The sequence below is a fragment of the Pongo abelii genome, chromosome 2 (assembly GCF_028885655.2).
Source record: "Pongo abelii isolate AG06213 chromosome 2, NHGRI_mPonAbe1-v2.0_pri, whole genome shotgun sequence".
NCBI classification, from domain to species: Eukaryota; Metazoa; Chordata; class Mammalia; order Primates; family Hominidae; genus Pongo; species Pongo abelii.
This window is the reverse complement of record NC_085928.1, coordinates 179,709,306-179,728,097: the sequence shown is the minus strand read 5'-3', so window position 1 is coordinate 179,728,097 and position 18,792 is coordinate 179,709,306. Positions and strand designations below refer to the sequence as shown.

Below are 18,792 nucleotides of genomic sequence, written 5' to 3'. Positions count from 1 at the left end.
TTTTGCCTCTGAAAAATGTGTGCCACTTTGGTTTTCTTCCTTTGTTATCACTTTCCATCTTCTTTTCTGTCTTTGTTCATCCTTTAAATGAATTTTCCCCCAAATTCTGTCATCTTTTTTTCTCCTATACCATCTCCGAGGGCTGCCTTAATCATTTCTATAAATTATTAGCTGCAAGATCTGTATCTCTAGTTTTAACTTCTCCTAGTTCAGGCCCCATTTCCAACCACTACCAGAAATTTCCTACATATCTCACCACCAGTCAAATTCGGTACATCAAAATTGCTTCCCTTCTCTAAACATGCTCCTTGACTTATCTTGATGTCAATGGTATCACTATCTTCTCAATCACCGAGGATCAAAGCTTAGGTGTCCAATTGGGGGCTGCCTGATTACAAGGAAAAGAAAGTGACTCAGCCTGTTTAAGAAAAAGGGGATTTAACATAAGAATACAACAGCCACAATCAATGGCATCCAGGGGCAGAAAATGAATCATGGCTGCATCACCTCAGTAGGATTGCAAAGCCAGAAACTAAGGCCACTCTTCTGATCTCTCTACGGCAGTCTCTTGGCTCTGCAAACCTGTTTCATTCCCTAGCTTTGCTCTATAGATCAGCTTCCTCTACTTACTCATCATTTCCTTTAGACTTTAGCTTGCTTCACTGACTTCGAGGCCAGTTCTAAAATGATCTTTTCATTTATATGTATATCATTATCTGATTGTCTCAGAATTTCATAGCTCAAATTTGTGAGAAAGAATCTTATCAGCTCCGTCTGGCCTATGAATTGTTTTTCCCTGGTGAAGTGTCTTGTTGCTGTGGTCACAAGTATGGAATCATGTGTTACCTATGTGGCTGTCTAATCCCCATCCTCCAGCACGCAACTGTGGTTGGCATGTGAGGACATAGGTTACAAACCTGGCTATCTAATCTCACTCCTTCAGCACAGAGTATGGGTAGAGGACTATTTCAAGATGGTATAGGTGTAGTACTGGAGATGCCTCTGATTTCTATCTCCTCTCCACTTAATGCTTTCTCTCCATTCTGCCTAGTTCACTCTTCATCAGCTATGTGCAAATTCTTCCAGCAGCCATCTCCTCGTTTGCCTATCCAGGTAAGCAATGGCTGTTTCTCTGTCCATTCTACTCCTGTTGACTGCTCAGCATTTCCTTTCTTGCCTTCCCTACTATAACACTCAACATCTTGGCTTGTCTTATTGCAAGTTATATTTATGCTTGGCATCTCCATTTGACTGTAAACTTAAGGGTAGTTTATCATCTTTGCAGCTTTATGCATTCTGATTTGAATTTTTTTTCCCAGCATTTGAAACACCGGCCAGATACTGTTATCCAAACATGTGGATGTTCACATCCATGGTGTTTATTTTAGTAAATTCTTCATGAAATTAAATAATGTGTTTACATGGTAATTATCTAATTTCTTAAACAAATACAGATGGTCGCTGACTTATGATTTCTTGACTTTACAATGTGTGAAACTAATACATATTCAGTATACTCCTTGACTTATGATAAACCCGTAAGTCAAGGAGTCTCTGTACAGCAAACCTCTTTTGAATGAATGGAGGCAGGAGTTGCAGAGGACAGAAGAGTAGACTATAATTATTATCTCAAAAAATTAATGCTGTAATAACTACATATCAATATTGCCCATAAATAATGAGTAAAAATGTAGAATTTAAAGAATTTTACCTGATGGTATTTCTAGTCAAGTTCTAGGTACTCAGGGGGAGAGGGGAGGGATAGCATTAGGAGGAATACCTAACGTAAATGACGAGTTAATGGGTGCAGCACAGCAACATGGCACATGTATACATATGTAACAAACCTGCACGCTGTGCACATGTACCCTAGAACTTAAAGTATAATAAGAAAAAAAAAGTTCTAGGTACTCAAAATTTCCAGGTAAAATATTGAAAATTATATTCAAGAGCATCATTTTAAACTGCTTCCCAAAGGTAGAACATCAAGAAATGTTTAAGATAGTAGTTCATGGTTGGGCGCAGTGGCTCAAGCCTATAATCCCAGCACTTTGGGAGGCCGAGGTGGGCAGATCACCTGAGGTCAGGAGTTCGAGACCAGCCTGGCCAATGGAGTGAAACCCCATCTCTAACAAAAATTAGTCAGGTGTGGTGGCGTACACCTGTAGTGCCAGCTACTCAGGAGGCTGAGGCAGGAGAATTGCTTGAATCCAGGAGGCAGAGGTTGCAGTTAGCTGAGATCACGCCATTGCACTCCAGCCTGGGCAACAGAGTGAGACTCTACATATTTGGTATACATTAAAATCACCTATGGGGCTTCTCCAGCATATATATGCCCTGGGAACTGTCTGATTCAATAGGTGGGGTGAGCCTGGATATTGTTATTTCTTAAACATGTTTCTGATATGCATTAAATGTTAGAACTATTTAGAATACTTAAAAAAACTAGTACATGTACATTATTTCAACTACTCACTTGCACAATTTCTGTAGGACTGAAACACAGAAATAAGCTACGGTTGGAATGAAACTGATAGAACCATTACCTTTGAAAAAAGGTTTTCTAAAATTTGTCTATCAAAATCATCCTGTGAAATTAAACATAAGACAAATGCCATTTAAAAACAGCAAAAAAATTTTTATATAATCTACGGTTTCTTTTAAAATAGTCTAAAATCTAACATACAGTAGGCATGATCTGATACAAATACAAAACAAAATTAAATTTATTTAGAAAATAGTTTCTCAGTAAGATCTTCACCTTCTAAAGACTTCCATAAAAATATGTAATACTTAAATGATTACTAATAGACCTTTCCCAAAACACTGCATTGTAACAAATATAAAGTTGGACTTAACTAAAATGGTAGTTATGAGTGTCAGAATGATACCAGATACAACTAAATATATGCATATTATGATAAATAATAGCATAGCATTAAGAGAAGAATGCCAAAGAAGGGATAGTATCTTCAAGTTTTCTCTACACATCATTCTAGAAGAGCAGAAAATGATGACAACTCAAGCCATGTCAATTTGGATAAAATTACTTTAGCTAAGAAGCAGAAAATGTGATCAAGAAAAGCTCAGTCAATCTTAGCCACTTCAGTCGTATCAAATAATACTAAAAATAATAAATTTGAAGGCTAATCTATGCAAAGGCAGAATGCTAATAATACCAGAGGAAATTTGGCAACTATTGCCCTTATAGAATTATGACGTCACTGTAGCAGTTTTTTGTTCATTAGATGCTTGGATTAATGAAGATATAAATAAATTAAACATAACCTCTCCATTTTAGCAAACTTCCTAAAGAGGCTGAGTCTTTTAATTTTCTATTATTTCTTCACATTCCAATACATTCCTATCACATTTAACCCAGAAGAGATTAGGTAACATTCTAATGCTTTATAAATTTTATTTAAACCCACTATTTTAACTTAATACACATGCATAGATTTCTTAGATAAAATAATCAAATATTAAGTTTGTATCATACAAAGGTGGTATTTCAAACTATTCAAATACGTCAGTCCCATGTCCCACCAGTGGCAATTTATTATGAAAATAATGTGTGTGCTGTGAAATGGGGAAGATCTCTACAGACTACAAGCATTAAGTGTTTTTATTATGTCCTCTAATTGGTTCTTATGACTTGGGTCCCAAATAGAGAAAATTAATGAATTAAATCAATACCAATAAAAAACATATTAACTGTGCTACAGGTGTAGTTTAAAAGCAGAAAATAAAAAAGCCACAGCATGGCAGAAATAAGAAATGATGTCATCTCACACTGAACAACAGCCTTGTGGGGGGAAAAAAAAAGAAAAAGAATACCACCATGCTGTTTGATCGGCACTATAAAAATTGACTTTGTGGAACTGATAATTTCATATCCAAAGATCAGGCAGTGAAATAAATTAATATGTGGGAAAAGTGGCATGGGGATGAGTGGTGCCAATATCAGGATAATAACGAATTTTCTACATTCATTTGGAAGGAAAAGGACCATTGTGAAATTACAACCACCACCAAAAGTTGTGGTTTAATTGATAAAATTAACAAACCCCAAACTTATAGAAAACTCAGATATAAAATATTTAATTAAAGTTGGCTTTCTGGTAACTCAAAATGTTTACTTATAATTGAGGTTAATTTCTTAACTCTTTATGCAATATAATGTACCAAATTTAAAAGCCAAGTGATTTCTAGTATGCATTAATTCTTTCTGGAATTTAATATTTATTTTAAAAAGTGCATAACAGGAATAAGAGAGGCTTACCAAAATATTTCAAAACTCAAGTACATTTTCCTCATCTCCAATATTTTAGAACTGAATAAAACATAAACTGAATCAAATTTTGAAACTGTCTTTGACAAGATAAAAACACCAAATTATCTACTTAAAATTCATTTTGAAAATACAATCTCAGATAACTGAAACCAAAAGTACTGACCATTGGTTTTCTCCAGAATACTGAGTTCTAAATGAACAAAAATTTATATGCACTTTTCTAGATTTTGAGAAACATTTTTTTGTTTCATTAGAAAAGTTATTTCTAACAGAATATATTAATAGAGAAATAGCACAATTCTTATTCAGTGCCTAAATTTTCACAAGCAAAAATATGAAATTTTATTTTTCTCCATAGTTTATGTATTGATCCACAGGGCTTACAAATAGCAACACACTCTTGGGCTGATACTATCGTGGATTTTGCTTAAATTATGAGGGCAGGAAAATTTTAAAATCCCACAGGTCACAACTGAATCACATTAACTGGCTGATTGAGTAAATGAAGGGCAATTCTAAAATGCAAAATAAAAATGGAATTAAGGCAGCTTTAAAAGAAAATAAAACTCATCCACCCAAAATAGTGGTACATAATTCATTACTTAAAACGCTCTCTGTGAAGTATAGACATAAAGCCTAAAATAAAAACAAACATTGCAGTTGTGATGCAGCATCAGGTGCTTTTACTTCAGTGAATGAAAAATAATGGTCACAACTCAAATGAATGGGAATTTAATATGAATATATGCACCTTACCAGAGATGTTTGCTACCAATGATATTTTAGCAATTCCATATTCCTTACAAAGTCAGTATAATTGTTGTAAAAAAATCAACTGTGGTTCTGAATACCCATTCACAGTTGACCTCAACAATGTATCTGATGTAGGAGACTGAGTGTCTGTGACAGGCAGAAGCATGTGATGGTCCTCAGTCCCAAGTGGAAGAGCTAATGGTAAAGTCATATCAGAAGGCTTCACATCCATAGTTTCTGATAAAGGACTTTTTTGTATGGAATCTTGTTCACTCAAAGTATGATCCTCTGCACTGGAGTCTGGAGTTTTATCTGCACCTATAATGTAAGGAAAAAAATCTACATTATCTTTAAAACAAAACTAAACCCCTGAGGTAGACTAATGTACTTACCATTCCCAGAAATTACATTTCAACCTCTATACCTTTACTCAAGCGGTTTCTCTTTTGTAGATATGCCCTCCTCACTATTTATGTAAATTCAATCTGGGCCTCAAGGTTAAGTTCAAGCACCAACTCCATTAAAAAAAAATGGACTTGATTAAGAATGAAACAGGGCGAGCTGTTTTATCGGCTTAATCACACGTTTGTCAATTTTCATATACTGCCTTGTGGCATCTATCTCTCTTATTGCCATTTAACATTCTACTCAGGTATGCCTTGAATCCTCAACCAGACTGTAAATTCTTTGAGAGTAAATGTCGTTATACTTCTTTAACTCCCTCAAAATATTAAACAGTGATAAGAAATACTCTTTTCATTCACTGAATGTTTTTAATAAGTTGTTCATATTATTCTGTGAGTTCAGAACAGTATGTATGGCACTTTCATATATTTTCAGAGGTGAGAAATTCTGCTCTACTCAAGAGAGCAATTAGCACACTGACTTTTTGCCTTCAAATTTTCCAATGGCTTTAACATGCTTCCGTTACTCTAAAGTGTTGACATGATTTTGGTTTCACTGTCCTTGTTACACAGACAAAACTGCTTTCGTAAAATTGTAATTATCTGTATTCTTCCCAAACTACTCTTCACTTCAACTAGCCAAGGTTTCCTTCTTGTCCCACTGACTCTTTACAATGTTCTCTGCCTGGAATGAATCCTCTCTTCCATCTCCATCTTTGAACTCTTCTCCATACTTCAAGTTAAAATTAAGTTTTTTCTATTACTTACCTCAGAAAAACGTAGTATCTTCTTTAGCACTTTTGTGTCGATTATGCCCTACATTTTCCCTATTTATTTAGTTTATTTAATTATTTATTTAGGTTTCTGGTCTCGCACACCAGGTTGCAAGTGCTTTGAGTACCAGAACTATGCCTTGTTTAACTTCATATTCCCTGAAAGTACACCTTACAGAAATTTAACAAGTGGTTAAATTAATGACTTACTGCAGTTTTTAATGTCTCTAACTTAATACTTATGATGTTTAAGTATTTACACACCAGAAGGGCCTAGTGTCATGTCTAATAATGACAGAATAAAATGGTAAGCACAGGGAAACTTTTTTAAGAATTCACTTTAACCAATAGACTCAAAACTTATTGTTTGGCTTTCCATTTTTATATATTATAACAACGTAGGACTACCTGTTTCCCTATTTCCTCTTAAACATTTCTGGACTAGTGTTCATGATAACATCCCTCACAACTTTTCTTTTCATAATAACCGTAGTAAACCCTGAGTTATCCAGACTCCAGTATGGAAAACAGTGACACAAAGCTTGCTTATATGTTCCTTCATGCTTGGGACTGTTATTAAGTCAGGTTTTAAAAGGAGGAAATGTTTCAAGTTTTTTTTTTTTATAAGAGATTCAATATGAAAAGAAATCCAGAGTGAATGTTTCTGCAAAAAAGCTACTTTCCTCACATGTATATACCTAGTTTTTGAAATAGACATTTAATTTAAACTGCTTAAATGGACATCTCATCTGAACATTTTAAGGAATAGCACTAATATGAGCACCAAATTAAAAAACAAAACAAAACAAAACAAAACACAAGCATTTACCAGAATGGACTTTTGTTTTGTGCTTCTTTAAATTTTTAATATCTGTGTAAGAATTTCCACACAATTCGCAGATAAATGGTCTTTCTCCTGAAAAACAAATTTAAAAGTTTAAATTTCAATATTTTAAAAGCTGCTAGCTAAGACAAAAATATCAATGTTTATGAACACAAGGCAAAAATTATTATAGTGTTTAAATTTGGTTTCAAATTGTAACTTTAATCACCTGGTGACAATATAGTGAAATGAAAGATTCTATACAACCTAGACACTCCTTTATACAAAAAATCTGTATCTCAAGAAAACTTGAGCATTTTCATGAACAGAAATGTATTTGCAAACTAAAACAAACAAAAGCCTACTCTTGTATTTCTATGAAACACTTAGTGAGTGTCAATTATATGCCAGACACTGGCTAAGAGATTCAGCTGGGAGAAAATAATTGTAATAATCATGGTTTCTGCTCTCAGGTACCTGGCAAATTAGAAAATCCTTAAAAATACTGACAGCATGCTACAATATTACACTTCTTTGGAAATAAGAACTGTTCAGTGCTTTATGGTGTAAACTAAAGCACATGAGAATATAAAGTCACCAAAAACTTACTAAATCTCTATTAAGTACTCACATTATTCTAGGTAGGAATTATGACGAGGAATTTTTAAATAGAGAATGTCAGAACAGTACTCTTTCAAAGTGGCATTTTCCTTTGTTTTAAAATTTTTTACATTCAATATTTTCTTTATACGATTTACAAACTACTTTTTACAATAAACATGTCAAAATTAAAATTTGTTCCTAAAAATTGCATACTAAACACTGTTTAGTAAGAAAATCTGATGTTATCTTGGTATTACCTATTCCTTTTCATTTCTTGGTATATCTGTGCAATTTAATCCAAATCATTTAAAAACTATTGATTATCTGGCATATTTCTTGGAAAACCAACACAATTCTTTAACAAATTTAATTCATACTCCAAACAACTAAAAAAAAAAAAAAACAAAAAAACAAAATAAGCAAATAAGTTGATATTTATACATTAAGATATTGCTATAGGTATAGTATGACTAAATACCATATAGTCCATAATGGCTTAAAAGTCAAGGTTTACATAAAAAGAAATTAAGAGAGAACAAAAAATAATACGTTCTCCCTAAACACAGACCTGTATGGGACCGAAAGTGTTTGTTGAGCTCTCCTGAGGAAATAAAACTTTTCCCACAAATACCACATATGTATGGTTTTTCACCTAGATGGAAAATAAAAGATAGCGAAGTGGTGTACTATACCAATATAATATTTATCAATTACAAATAATCTAAAGTAAGCTTTTCTGAAATATTATTTAAATTAAAATCTCTCTATATTGTACTTTAGAGGTATTTTCAGTGATCCAAGTAAATGAGTATTAGTAATTATTGTATACTGTTCATAAGTTTTCATATATTAAAACTTTATTCCTGAAAATGTCCCTTCTAATAGCGATGATTTGGGCAAGGAATTTGATTTTTATATGATTAAGAACATGTCAATTCATAAACCCACATTTCTATTCTTGCTATCTACTATATTAATAAAGGAGAATAAAAGTATGTAGGGAAGTCTTTTAAAAAATGTACCCTAAAAAAGCAATTTGTTTCCAAACTGCTATTTTGCATCTGAATTACTTTATTTGAAAATCTCAGAATATCTGTGTAGGAAAGGTCCTAAGAAGTTAAAAAATCAATGTTCAACCCAAACCCACTCCCCAACCCTAACTACAGGAGATGACCCTTCAGGAAGCTGAAAAGGTTTTTATAAAGTCACAAAACGCATCTCAATGCAAGTTTATATAATATCAAAATTATCTCACTGATTTTAATGTGTAAGTTATATAATTTACTTCACCCACCTTGTATTATTCTAGAAAATAAGTCAGCTTTTATATTTAACAAATATGTGAAAATCATAAACATACCTTATAGAAGTATAAACAGATATCTAACTACAAAGTTTCTAATCTACTTCGCTAAAGGCCCAAGTCCCCTTTTTCTTTTATTTATAACTTTATTTTAAGCAGTCTCTCCCTGTCAAACTTACCTGTATGTTTTCGAGAATGAGTGATAAGAGAACTAGAGACAGCAAATGCCTTCCCACAGGTATCACATACATAAGGCTTTTCTCCAGTATGCCTACGGACATGATAGGTCAGTGTGCTGGCTTGAGCAAATCTCTGTCCACACCTATCACAGACATATGGCTTCTCTCCACTATGCTTCCTGTTAGTAAATAAAGTTAAATAAGTAAAACAATTTGGAGGTCAGTCTATGTAGCAAGAATTCATAAAGTTTTTTATACATTTTATTTCATGTCATCTTAACAGGCCAAGACTATGTATTTAAAATCAGTAGTTGTTTCAGTGTAAACACTGCCAAAAACAAGTATTTTACTTACTATCAAAACATTAGTTCTGAGATCAGTTCAAAAAGTTTTTCCATGATCTTTATATGGTTGTCAGTGGGCCCCTAATACTGCAGGCAATTATTTTCACAAGTCTAGTCACTCTTTGACTTGTGAAAACTCTCTCCTCAAACCATCAGCATCTCCTCACCCATTGTTACTCTCAGGTGACATCCCTGCTTCCTATTTCACTGAGAAAAATTCATATGACATGAGGGTGACAGTTCATCTGAATCCATCAATTCCAATTTGTATACTTGAGATCCTACTTAATGATATCACTTCTGCAGTTTCCCCAGTCCTACATCATCCATGTTTCTCACTCCACTGGATTACGGTATACAAATATACTGATGTCTCCCAGATTAAAAAAACAAAAACAAAACAAAGACCCTTGACCTTACTTGCTCCTCCATTCTCTGCTCCCCTTTACCAAAACCTTGAGACTCCAAGTGTTCTATCTACTTCCATTTCTTCTCTACTGGCCTCTACTAATAATACTTTTGTCAAGAGCACTGCTGACTTCCCACTTTGCTAAATCCACGTCAATTCTCCGTCTTCATCTCCCTATCACAGAATTTTACAATTGACCACTCCCATCTGAATAACTTCCTTCACTTGGGATTCCAGGGCAGCTCTCTTTCCTGGTTTTCCTCCTCTACTGGCTGCTCCTTCCTAGTTACCTCTGCTGGTTCTCACCCATCTCTCAGAACTCATAAAGTTAGAGTGCCTCAGGGCCGTCTTTTGATTTCTTCTGTCCACATTCACTCTCTTGGTGACCTTAGCCAGGGTTACAGCTTTAAATACTGTCATATGCTGATGACTGCCAAACTGTTATCTTCAGCTCAAACCAGTCCCCTGAACTGCAGACTTAGATAACCAATTATCTATTACACACCTCTATTCAGAAGTGTTAAGTCATCTCAAATTTAACACGCACAGAACTGTACTCGTAAATTCCTGCACTTCCACTTAAACTGTTCTACCCGCAAACCTTCTCTATCTCAGTTAATGGCAACTCCATCTTTATAGGGGTTCAGGCCCAAAACCTCAGAATCATCTTTGACTCTCTTCCAGACTTCACATACAATCTGTCTGCAAATTCTGTTATTTCTAACTTTAAAATATATCCAGAATCTACTGCTACTTATTTCTTTCACTGCTGCCACCCTGGCCTGAACCACCATCACCCTTGCTTGGGTTTTATCTATAGATTCCTGTTTACCCTGATTCCACTCTTATAATCCTATACCAGTTAGAATGATCCTCTTAAGTTGCATTCTGGATCATTCTGATCTTATTTCTGGACCAGTCTGACCTTATTTCCTAGTAGTCCCCACCCCCTGCTTATTTCCTATCAACCACTGTGGCTTCCTTGTGGTTCCTTGAATGTGTTAATATTGTTTGGTGGAACCACAATTACAATTCTACTGTCCTGAATTCTAATATAATAGTCTATTCATAAGACTATGGTGATTAAAAGACTAAAAGATCAAACAACTCATTTGGTTTTTTACCTTGCATGAATCTTGAGATTGCTAGAAGTTGCAAACTGTAAGTTGCATACATCACATTTATAGGGTTTTTCTTCACCATGATGCATGCGACTATGGAAGACTAGCTGACATTTCTGAGCAAATCCTTTATCACACAATTCACATTTGTATGGCTTCTCACCTAAAGGAACAATAAAACTTGTATTTAGAAGAAAATAGTGTTTTGGTTGCATAAGTCATATAAGATTTCATCAACAGTACTAGCTTTGTTATTAAGAAAATGTTAACTGTTGGAACTGAAAACAAATATAATCTTTTCCAGACCACTGAAAACACCAGTAGAATCAGAAGAAATTAGTGTTTCTGAATTCACGAGAGAAGTACATATGGCATTTTAAAAAGTACGAATCTAGGGCTGTGCTCGGTGGCTCCCGCCTGTAATTCCAGCACTTTGGAAGGTGGGGGCAGGTGGATCACGAGGTCAGGAGATCGAGACCATCCTGGCTAACAGTCTCTACTAAAAATACAAAAAAATTAGCTGGACTTGGTGGCAGGCACCTGTAGTCCCAGCTACTTGGGAGGCTGAGGCAGCAGAATGGCGTGAACCCGGGAGGCGGAGCTTGCGGTGAGCCGAGATCGCGCCACTGTACTCCAGCCTGGGCGACAGAGTGAGCTCTGTCTCAGAAAAAAAAAAAAAAAGTACGAATCTAAACGTACCAATGGGTGCTCATACTTTCCAACCAGGCAGAGGACATGCAAAATAAAGGTAACTGTAGAAGCTTAGGGAACACTGTATGTGTAATTCCAATGAACATGTTCAGAAGTCAACAGAGTCTCGAAGTATGTAATGAGAAGTGTTGGCAATATCTGAAAACTGGCCTGAATTGTAATTACATTTTCTCTTTATCAGTTTTAATGTCTTTGTCTCTGTTAAATACTTGGTAAGCTAGAATCAACATGCTTATTTGGAGGGAAAATGGTATAAGGAGTTGATGCATTAGGGCTTAAACAGCCAGTAAATACTTGGTTACAATTACAAATAAATTTTCAACAGTTTAACACTGTTAAATACTTTGATGAATAGAAAAATATACCAAATTCTGGTCACAAGTAGTGTGTGCTAAGTACTCTCTATAAAAATACACTATATTAGTCACAGTATAAAAATAATTATATCTCCCCACACACCCGTCTCACCTGTATGAGTTCTTACATGCGTTTTCAGCTGGTTACATTGGGTAAATGCCTTTCCACATAAGTGGCAGACGTAAGGTTTGACTCCTTTATGTATTCTCATGTGCCTTCTCAAACTGCTGGCTTCTGAAAACACTTTCCCACATGTGTTACACATTGGCTTGGCCTTGGAATACCTCTGATCCAGCTCTTCCCCGGAGTTCTCCGCCTCATAAGGACTCTTGATACTGGCTATATTAGACATAGAGTGTTCTTTCAGAGCACAGTTTGGCTGTGATTTTCCACGTTTCCGTTTCACTGTAACAGTGTGCACAATATCTTGTGCTGGAAAAGTATTTTCCACAACTGATGTCAACTCGAGTTCTGAATTATCATTTATTTGTGCAACTTGTTCTACTACAGGTGTGGGCAGTTTATTTGCATCTAGGAATAAGTCAACAGATGCATTCTCCAAGATGTCACTGGGATATTGCACTGTTTTATTCTGCCCTGTTTTTGGGGAGTTGAAAGCCTTCTTCTTCTTTTTTGTTTGAGATGACTTTTTTGCTAACGCCCCTTGTTTAGGATTTGCCTGAATCAAATCTGTAGATACTTCTGATTTCTCTCGATTATTATAATCTCGCAGAGTAAGAAGACAAGTCTGTTGATTCAATTCAATGTTTCCAGTAATACTAGATATCTCTGTAGAAGAAGGATTAGCAATAAAAGCAAAATCTTCCATCTTTATTTTGCATTTAGTGACCACCTCTTCCACTTTGAGATAGTCAGCAGCCTGATGAATTTCTTTAACATTCCAACTGCAAGGAAACAAGGCTACATGACAATATTCTGATCAAAGAAAAACTTTTCGAAACAGAGCTGCATATATACTTCAATGTATTTTAAAGACCTAATGAAGCAGAATGCTGAAAAAGACATAACTAAGAGAAAAATATATTTATAAATTCATTCAGAATAATGTTTAGGTAAAAAATCTCCAATTTTACAGAACTTCAAGAGATGAAAGATAATGGCTATTCACAGCTGACAGTGAACCACTGCAGAAAAATTAAATGTTAAATTTTCTGGCTTTTTAAAACCCTAGAACACAAAAATAGCTGATGGTAACTCACTACCTCCTCCATTCATCCTGAGGCCTCTTCAGATAGCAACCAACTTTTCTGGATTGGCAAGAGGGAAAGTCTAATGACACTTGTTTCTTACTATTTTCTCCTGCTCCCCTGTGAGGGACTTTAATTATGTTTCCCAAACTTTGCTGTGCATGTGAATCACCCGGGAATCCTGTTAAACGTACATTCAAATTCAGTAGGTCTGTGATGGGGCCTGAGATTCTGCATTTTTTTTCTGTTTTGAGATGGAGTATTCCTCTGTTGCCCAAGCAGGGGTGCACTGGTATAATGATAACTCACTGCAGCCTTGAACTCCTGGGCTCCTGCGTCAGCTTCCCAAGTAAATGGGACTACAAGCATGTGCTACCATGCCTGGCTATTTTTTTTGTAGAGGCAGGGTCTTGCTATGCTGCCCAGGCTGGTCTCGAACTCCTGGCCTCAAGTGATCCTCCCACCTTGGGCTCCCAAAGTGCTAGGATTACAAGCATGAGCCACCAGCACAGCCTGCATTTCTTAATACACTTCCTGGTGATGCCAATGTTGCTTAGAGGAATCCACTTAGAGGAACAAGGTTTTAGAATGTTAAACTCTCTCTAGCAACCCTCCCACCTTTTTTGGTGATACTCAACCCAAATTAGCTGGAGTGTTTGTGATATGAGAGTTACAAAGAAAGACTTAAGCCACCTTGTTCAATATTCTAGTCAAATGTTTACTAAGCATCTACCATGTGTGGTACTAAGATATTAATAAGTAAATAGTCTCTGTCCTTCAGAAGTTCACCATGTGGTGAAAGGTTGTTTGATTAATCTAGCACTGGCTCTGACATTACTGGCTGACTTAATTAGGGTAAGTCAGCATCTTTGGGGGGTTCAACTTTCTTAGCTATAAAATTAGAGTTGAGTTGGTATTAACACTAAAAACATGACTGTTATAAGTATTTGAGGATGGAAACACACACACACACACACAACACACACACACACACACCCCTTACCCTAAAATAATCTTCCTGTTTTCCCTAAATATGGTTTATTTTTGGGAAGATGATCTCTTTCCCTCTTTGTTGTAAGTATAAGCCAGAAAAGGGTTTTAATCATAGCTGACAATGTAAATATAGTGCTGGCGATACTATTTTAAAGGACTAAAATTTGAAATAAAATAAAAAATAACTAGTGTCATGAACCTCTAAGATCTCTAAAAGTATGCTACAGTATCTACAAATCTCTACCCATGTTCTCATCATCTTCTAATTAAACTTGCTTTGCCTCAAGTGCCACCTGTATGTTTCCCCTTATTTAATTTAGCGTCACAATAGCTTTCTAAAAATTGTCTTTTGGGCTGGGCCACTAAAAAAGATCTTTTGGTCTCTAACTGTGTTTAGTGCTCCATAAAATAAACCGCCAAACAGATAACAAGGTCAGGTAGCCTTTAAGACCAATATAAGTTAGCAGGAAGTCATACATTAATTGTTCAAGGCCAGGTGCAGTCGCTTATGCCTGTAAGGCCAAGGTGAGCGGATGACCTGAGGTCAGGAGTTCAAGACCAGCCTGGCCAACACGGTAAAACCCCATCTCTACAAAATAACAAAAATTAGCCGGGCATGATGGTGGGTGCCTGTAATCCCAGCTACTCAGGAGGCTGAGGCAGGAGAATCCCTTGAACCTGGGAGGTGGAGGTTGCAGTGAGCCGAGATCACGCCATTGCACTCCAGCCTGGGCGACAGAGTGAGACTCCGTCTCAAAAAAAAAAAAATTTGTTCAACATTGAAATGGTAATTCATACAAACTATTTCATAGATGGCTATAATCTCAGTCACAGTTAAGAGAACCAATCAATACTTCAATAACAGATTTGCTTTTGTTTACAAGTATTAGATAACATCCTGTGAACAGTCACTGAAGGTCATTTAATTACATATTGCCAGGTACATGCCTAAATGCTTTATAAGATTATCCTCAGGACATGCCTATGAAATCTATTATAATCCTCATTTTACATACAAGTGAAAAATCAGAAGTCCAAAGAAATAAAGTAACCTGTCCAAGAGCACAGAATGTTAGAACCAAGATTTGACCAAGGTAATCTGGCCCCTGAGCCAACCTAATTCTATTATTCTACCTGTTTTCTTAATCACTAAGTTGTAAGCCTTTCTATTTTGGTATAAATCTTCTCTTACATTTCTAGCTGAACTCAAGGAATTAGCTCCCCAGTCCCCAGGAAAGATATGTACCAAGAGACTGAACAAAACACCTGGTTGTTCTTCACATTGGTTCTTTGCATGAAGTCTCAAAGAAAAGTGCTCTACTGTGTATTCAAATCAAGATTTTTTTGTTTTGCATAGTTAATTGAGAGAAAGGGAAACCATTAAATTGAAGGCCAGCCAAAATTCACACTGCTCTTTTCCTTTAATCAACTTATAAATAACTCACTTGAAGATTTCATTATACCAAAATTTAAAAATAATTCCAAAATAGCATGAAAGTTTACTTTTCTCTCCCTCCCCTCCCCCCACTGGATACTTCTTACACAAGAATGTTTCCTCGTCAAAAGGATTAATGAGCACCCTGATTCTAGATTTTTAAATATCTCCATGATAAGTTACAATATAAAAGGGAGGGAAAGATTTTGCTTAATGTATACATGCACATCTCTACAGAGATCTGGAAAAGAATGAATTAATATATATCAAAAGGTTAACAGGGGTTATCAGTGGGTAGCAGAATTTCAGGTGTTTCTTTTTTCTTTTTTCTATTTTTTCTCCAAGAAATGTGGAATTAAAGGGGGAGGAGAGGGTAAAGAAGAAAAATAAAGAAATTAACGTTCAGTGGGAAGTGAATAAGGATCAAGTAAAACCTTATTTAGCCTCAAGGTAGTTATTACCATCTCATTTTGACAGATGGGGAAACTGAGGCCCAGAGAGATTGCATCATGCTCAAGGAGACATAGCGACTGACAGGAAAGATCTAATTCCAAAGCCTATAATCTTCCTATGTCAGAAGATTATGAACAGTCTACTCATGTTCACTTTCATAAGAGAGGCAGAAATAAGACAGGGGTAATTTAATCAGTTTCTCTTCGCTTTTATTCCCTCCACCTTTTCCCCTACAATCTGTAAATGTATTGATATTAATCTAATTATATGGTTCGTTATACAGGGGAGACACACAGTGCCTGCATTATCAGATTCCTCAGAACCCACTTCTTGTTAATGCAGTGACATCAGTAAGCATCTTAGAGAATCATTGTAGCATCTCTGACCTTACTTTAGTATTAGTACTGGTAGGTTAACAGAGATAACAGGAGTCAGAATGAGGGAGACAGAAGACCAGAGGAATTCAAGGACCAAAAAGCAATGGGAAACTGGAAGTAACTTAGAATTTTTTGTGTTTGCAGCCTGGCCAGCATGGTGAAACCCTGTTTCTACCAAAAAATACAAAAATTAGCCAGGTGTGGTAGTGCATGCCTGTAGTCCCAGTTACTAGGGAGGCTGAGGTGGGATAATCGCTTGAACCCGGGAGGCAGAGGTTGCAGTGAGCCGAGATCGCCCCACTGCACTCCAGCCTGGGTGACAGTGAGCCCGCCTCAAAAATAAAATAAAATAAATTCATCGTGTTTAATGTTCAAGTTTACATAAGTGAAATCACAGGCTTTGTTTCAGTAAATAAACGTGTCAGAACTCTTACTGTTTATTATCTGTGCTTATGAAATATTGCCTGCTCATCCTAAATCAGTGATACTGATTTCTTTATAAAAACAAACATTGTGTGCATAAATAGGTGAAGAATTTGAGTTCAGAGAATGAATGGAAAAAATACAAATCTACTTTTGCTGTGAAGACTACTGACTAACTTTTATAACTGAAAATAAAATGTGTACTTTACCTGTCAAGATTTAAAGTTCCTGTGTATATAAACTCCAACAGTTTCTGAAATCCATCAGCCTTCACCTGACTCTGATCAAGAAAGACATTGTTCTCAGAAGTGCTTCTGTAGATCGCACCAAAATACTCACTAAAGGAGGCCAGCACATTCCTATGAGCTTTAAACTGGAATTCCCCAATCACTATGGTGCAGTCACAGAGAAAACCTGCTTCCCGCTGTTTGTTCAGTCTCTCTAAAAGGTGCTCACAGTGGTGCGAATACTGCATTTTGATATCAGAATGGAATTTTACCCTTGATCTAAAAGACAAAAAGAAACAGTAAATCAGTAACCGTAAGTTTTCATCAACGTTCAGTGAGGGAAGGGACAGAGAACATAACTTTAACAATTTTAGCCCCCTTGAAAATCCTTATCAAACATATATGGTTAAGAATGAACGGATGAGTGCCTTTCTATCTTTGGTTACCTTGATCAACTAACACAATCCTTTGGACACATCAATAAGTGACGGTGAATGGCAACACTTCTACCACCTGCAAAAAGCACCGCAAAACCTGACGCTTTCACATCTGTTGAACCCTCAAATTTTCAAGCTCAGTAGACATACTTATGTTACAAAAAAATTTTTTAAACCACTAAGACATGATCTCTTGGGACACATAGGGGCAAAACAGTACGAGTTTTTAAAAACTGCTCTCAAGTCACCAAAACCTGTTAGTTTCCCCAGTGCAGTTTCCCCAAAACGCGAGGTGGTTGCCCAGAAAGCCGGGAATGCGCCGGGCCATGGCTTGTTGTCAAAGGTTCTATCACTCGCGCTAAGGAGGCCACACCTTCTCCCTTCCCACTCTCTCTACGCGAGGCGGCATCTGAGAGCGACAACCCAAGCCAGTCCCTCCTCGGCTTCTGCCGCCCTGCCCTCTGCCCAGCTCCCACTCCCGCGAATTCCCACAGCAGAGGTTGTGGCCCAGGCCACCCCGGGGCTGCCTAGCCCAAGCCTTCCACCTGCGCCCCGACCCGTGCTGGAACTCCAAGGAGCCTGCCCTCTGATGGCCCAGGTTCTGGAGAGACCGGGAATGGCGGGCTGGGGGTGAAGTAGGAACTCACCGATAGCAACCCAGGGGGGAGCACGGTTTCTTCACTCTGTCTCCGCCATCTTGGGAGGACGTCACCGCGCCACGCTCCGCCCCTCCCTTCCTTCCACGGTGGCGTCACGTCCGGCTCTGTCATCCCGTGGCAGTGCGGGAGGTTCTGGGGCCATGGGGGTCCGGCGCCGGCCAGGGCGGGACAGGATGTCCCACAGAGACCCACTCCCCAGCATGCCAGGGGTCCCCCGAAGCAGCAGGCGTCGTGGATACGACAGCTGAGGGCTCGCTAGCTCGCAGCGCTCCGCCTGTCTTCCTCATCGCGAGCATTCTGGTGCCGGCAGTCAGCGTCTGGCGCTCCGCCGAAGCTCTGCGCCGAGGCCCGGCAGCACTGCACCGCGGGCCTCTCTCTTGAAGCCAGCTGCGCACTGCGTGCGGGGGCTTGTAGTTGCTTGTCTTCTCCCATCATCCTCCCCTTCCTCGGGGCCCCACCAGTGGAAACTGCTGCATGTGTACTTGGATCTCTGCCATGGGGGATTT

The 18,792-nt window shown here is 37.3% G+C and overlaps 1 protein-coding gene across 1 annotated transcript; it reads right to left on the bottom strand.

The window, feature by feature from the left end:
- Positions 1 to 4,222: 4,222 nt before the first annotated feature.
- MYNN (myoneurin) lies at positions 4,223 to 18,355 on the bottom strand (the record flags this gene model as incomplete). Its single annotated transcript, NM_001133253.1, is given in 7 exon segments — positions 4,223 to 5,365; positions 7,054 to 7,140; positions 9,133 to 9,311; positions 11,010 to 11,169; positions 12,186 to 12,979; positions 17,173 to 17,469; positions 18,275 to 18,355. Coding segments are annotated over 6 exon segments (1,749 nt in total). The 3' UTR covers positions 4,223 to 5,102.
- Positions 18,356 to 18,792: the final 437 nt, after the last annotated feature.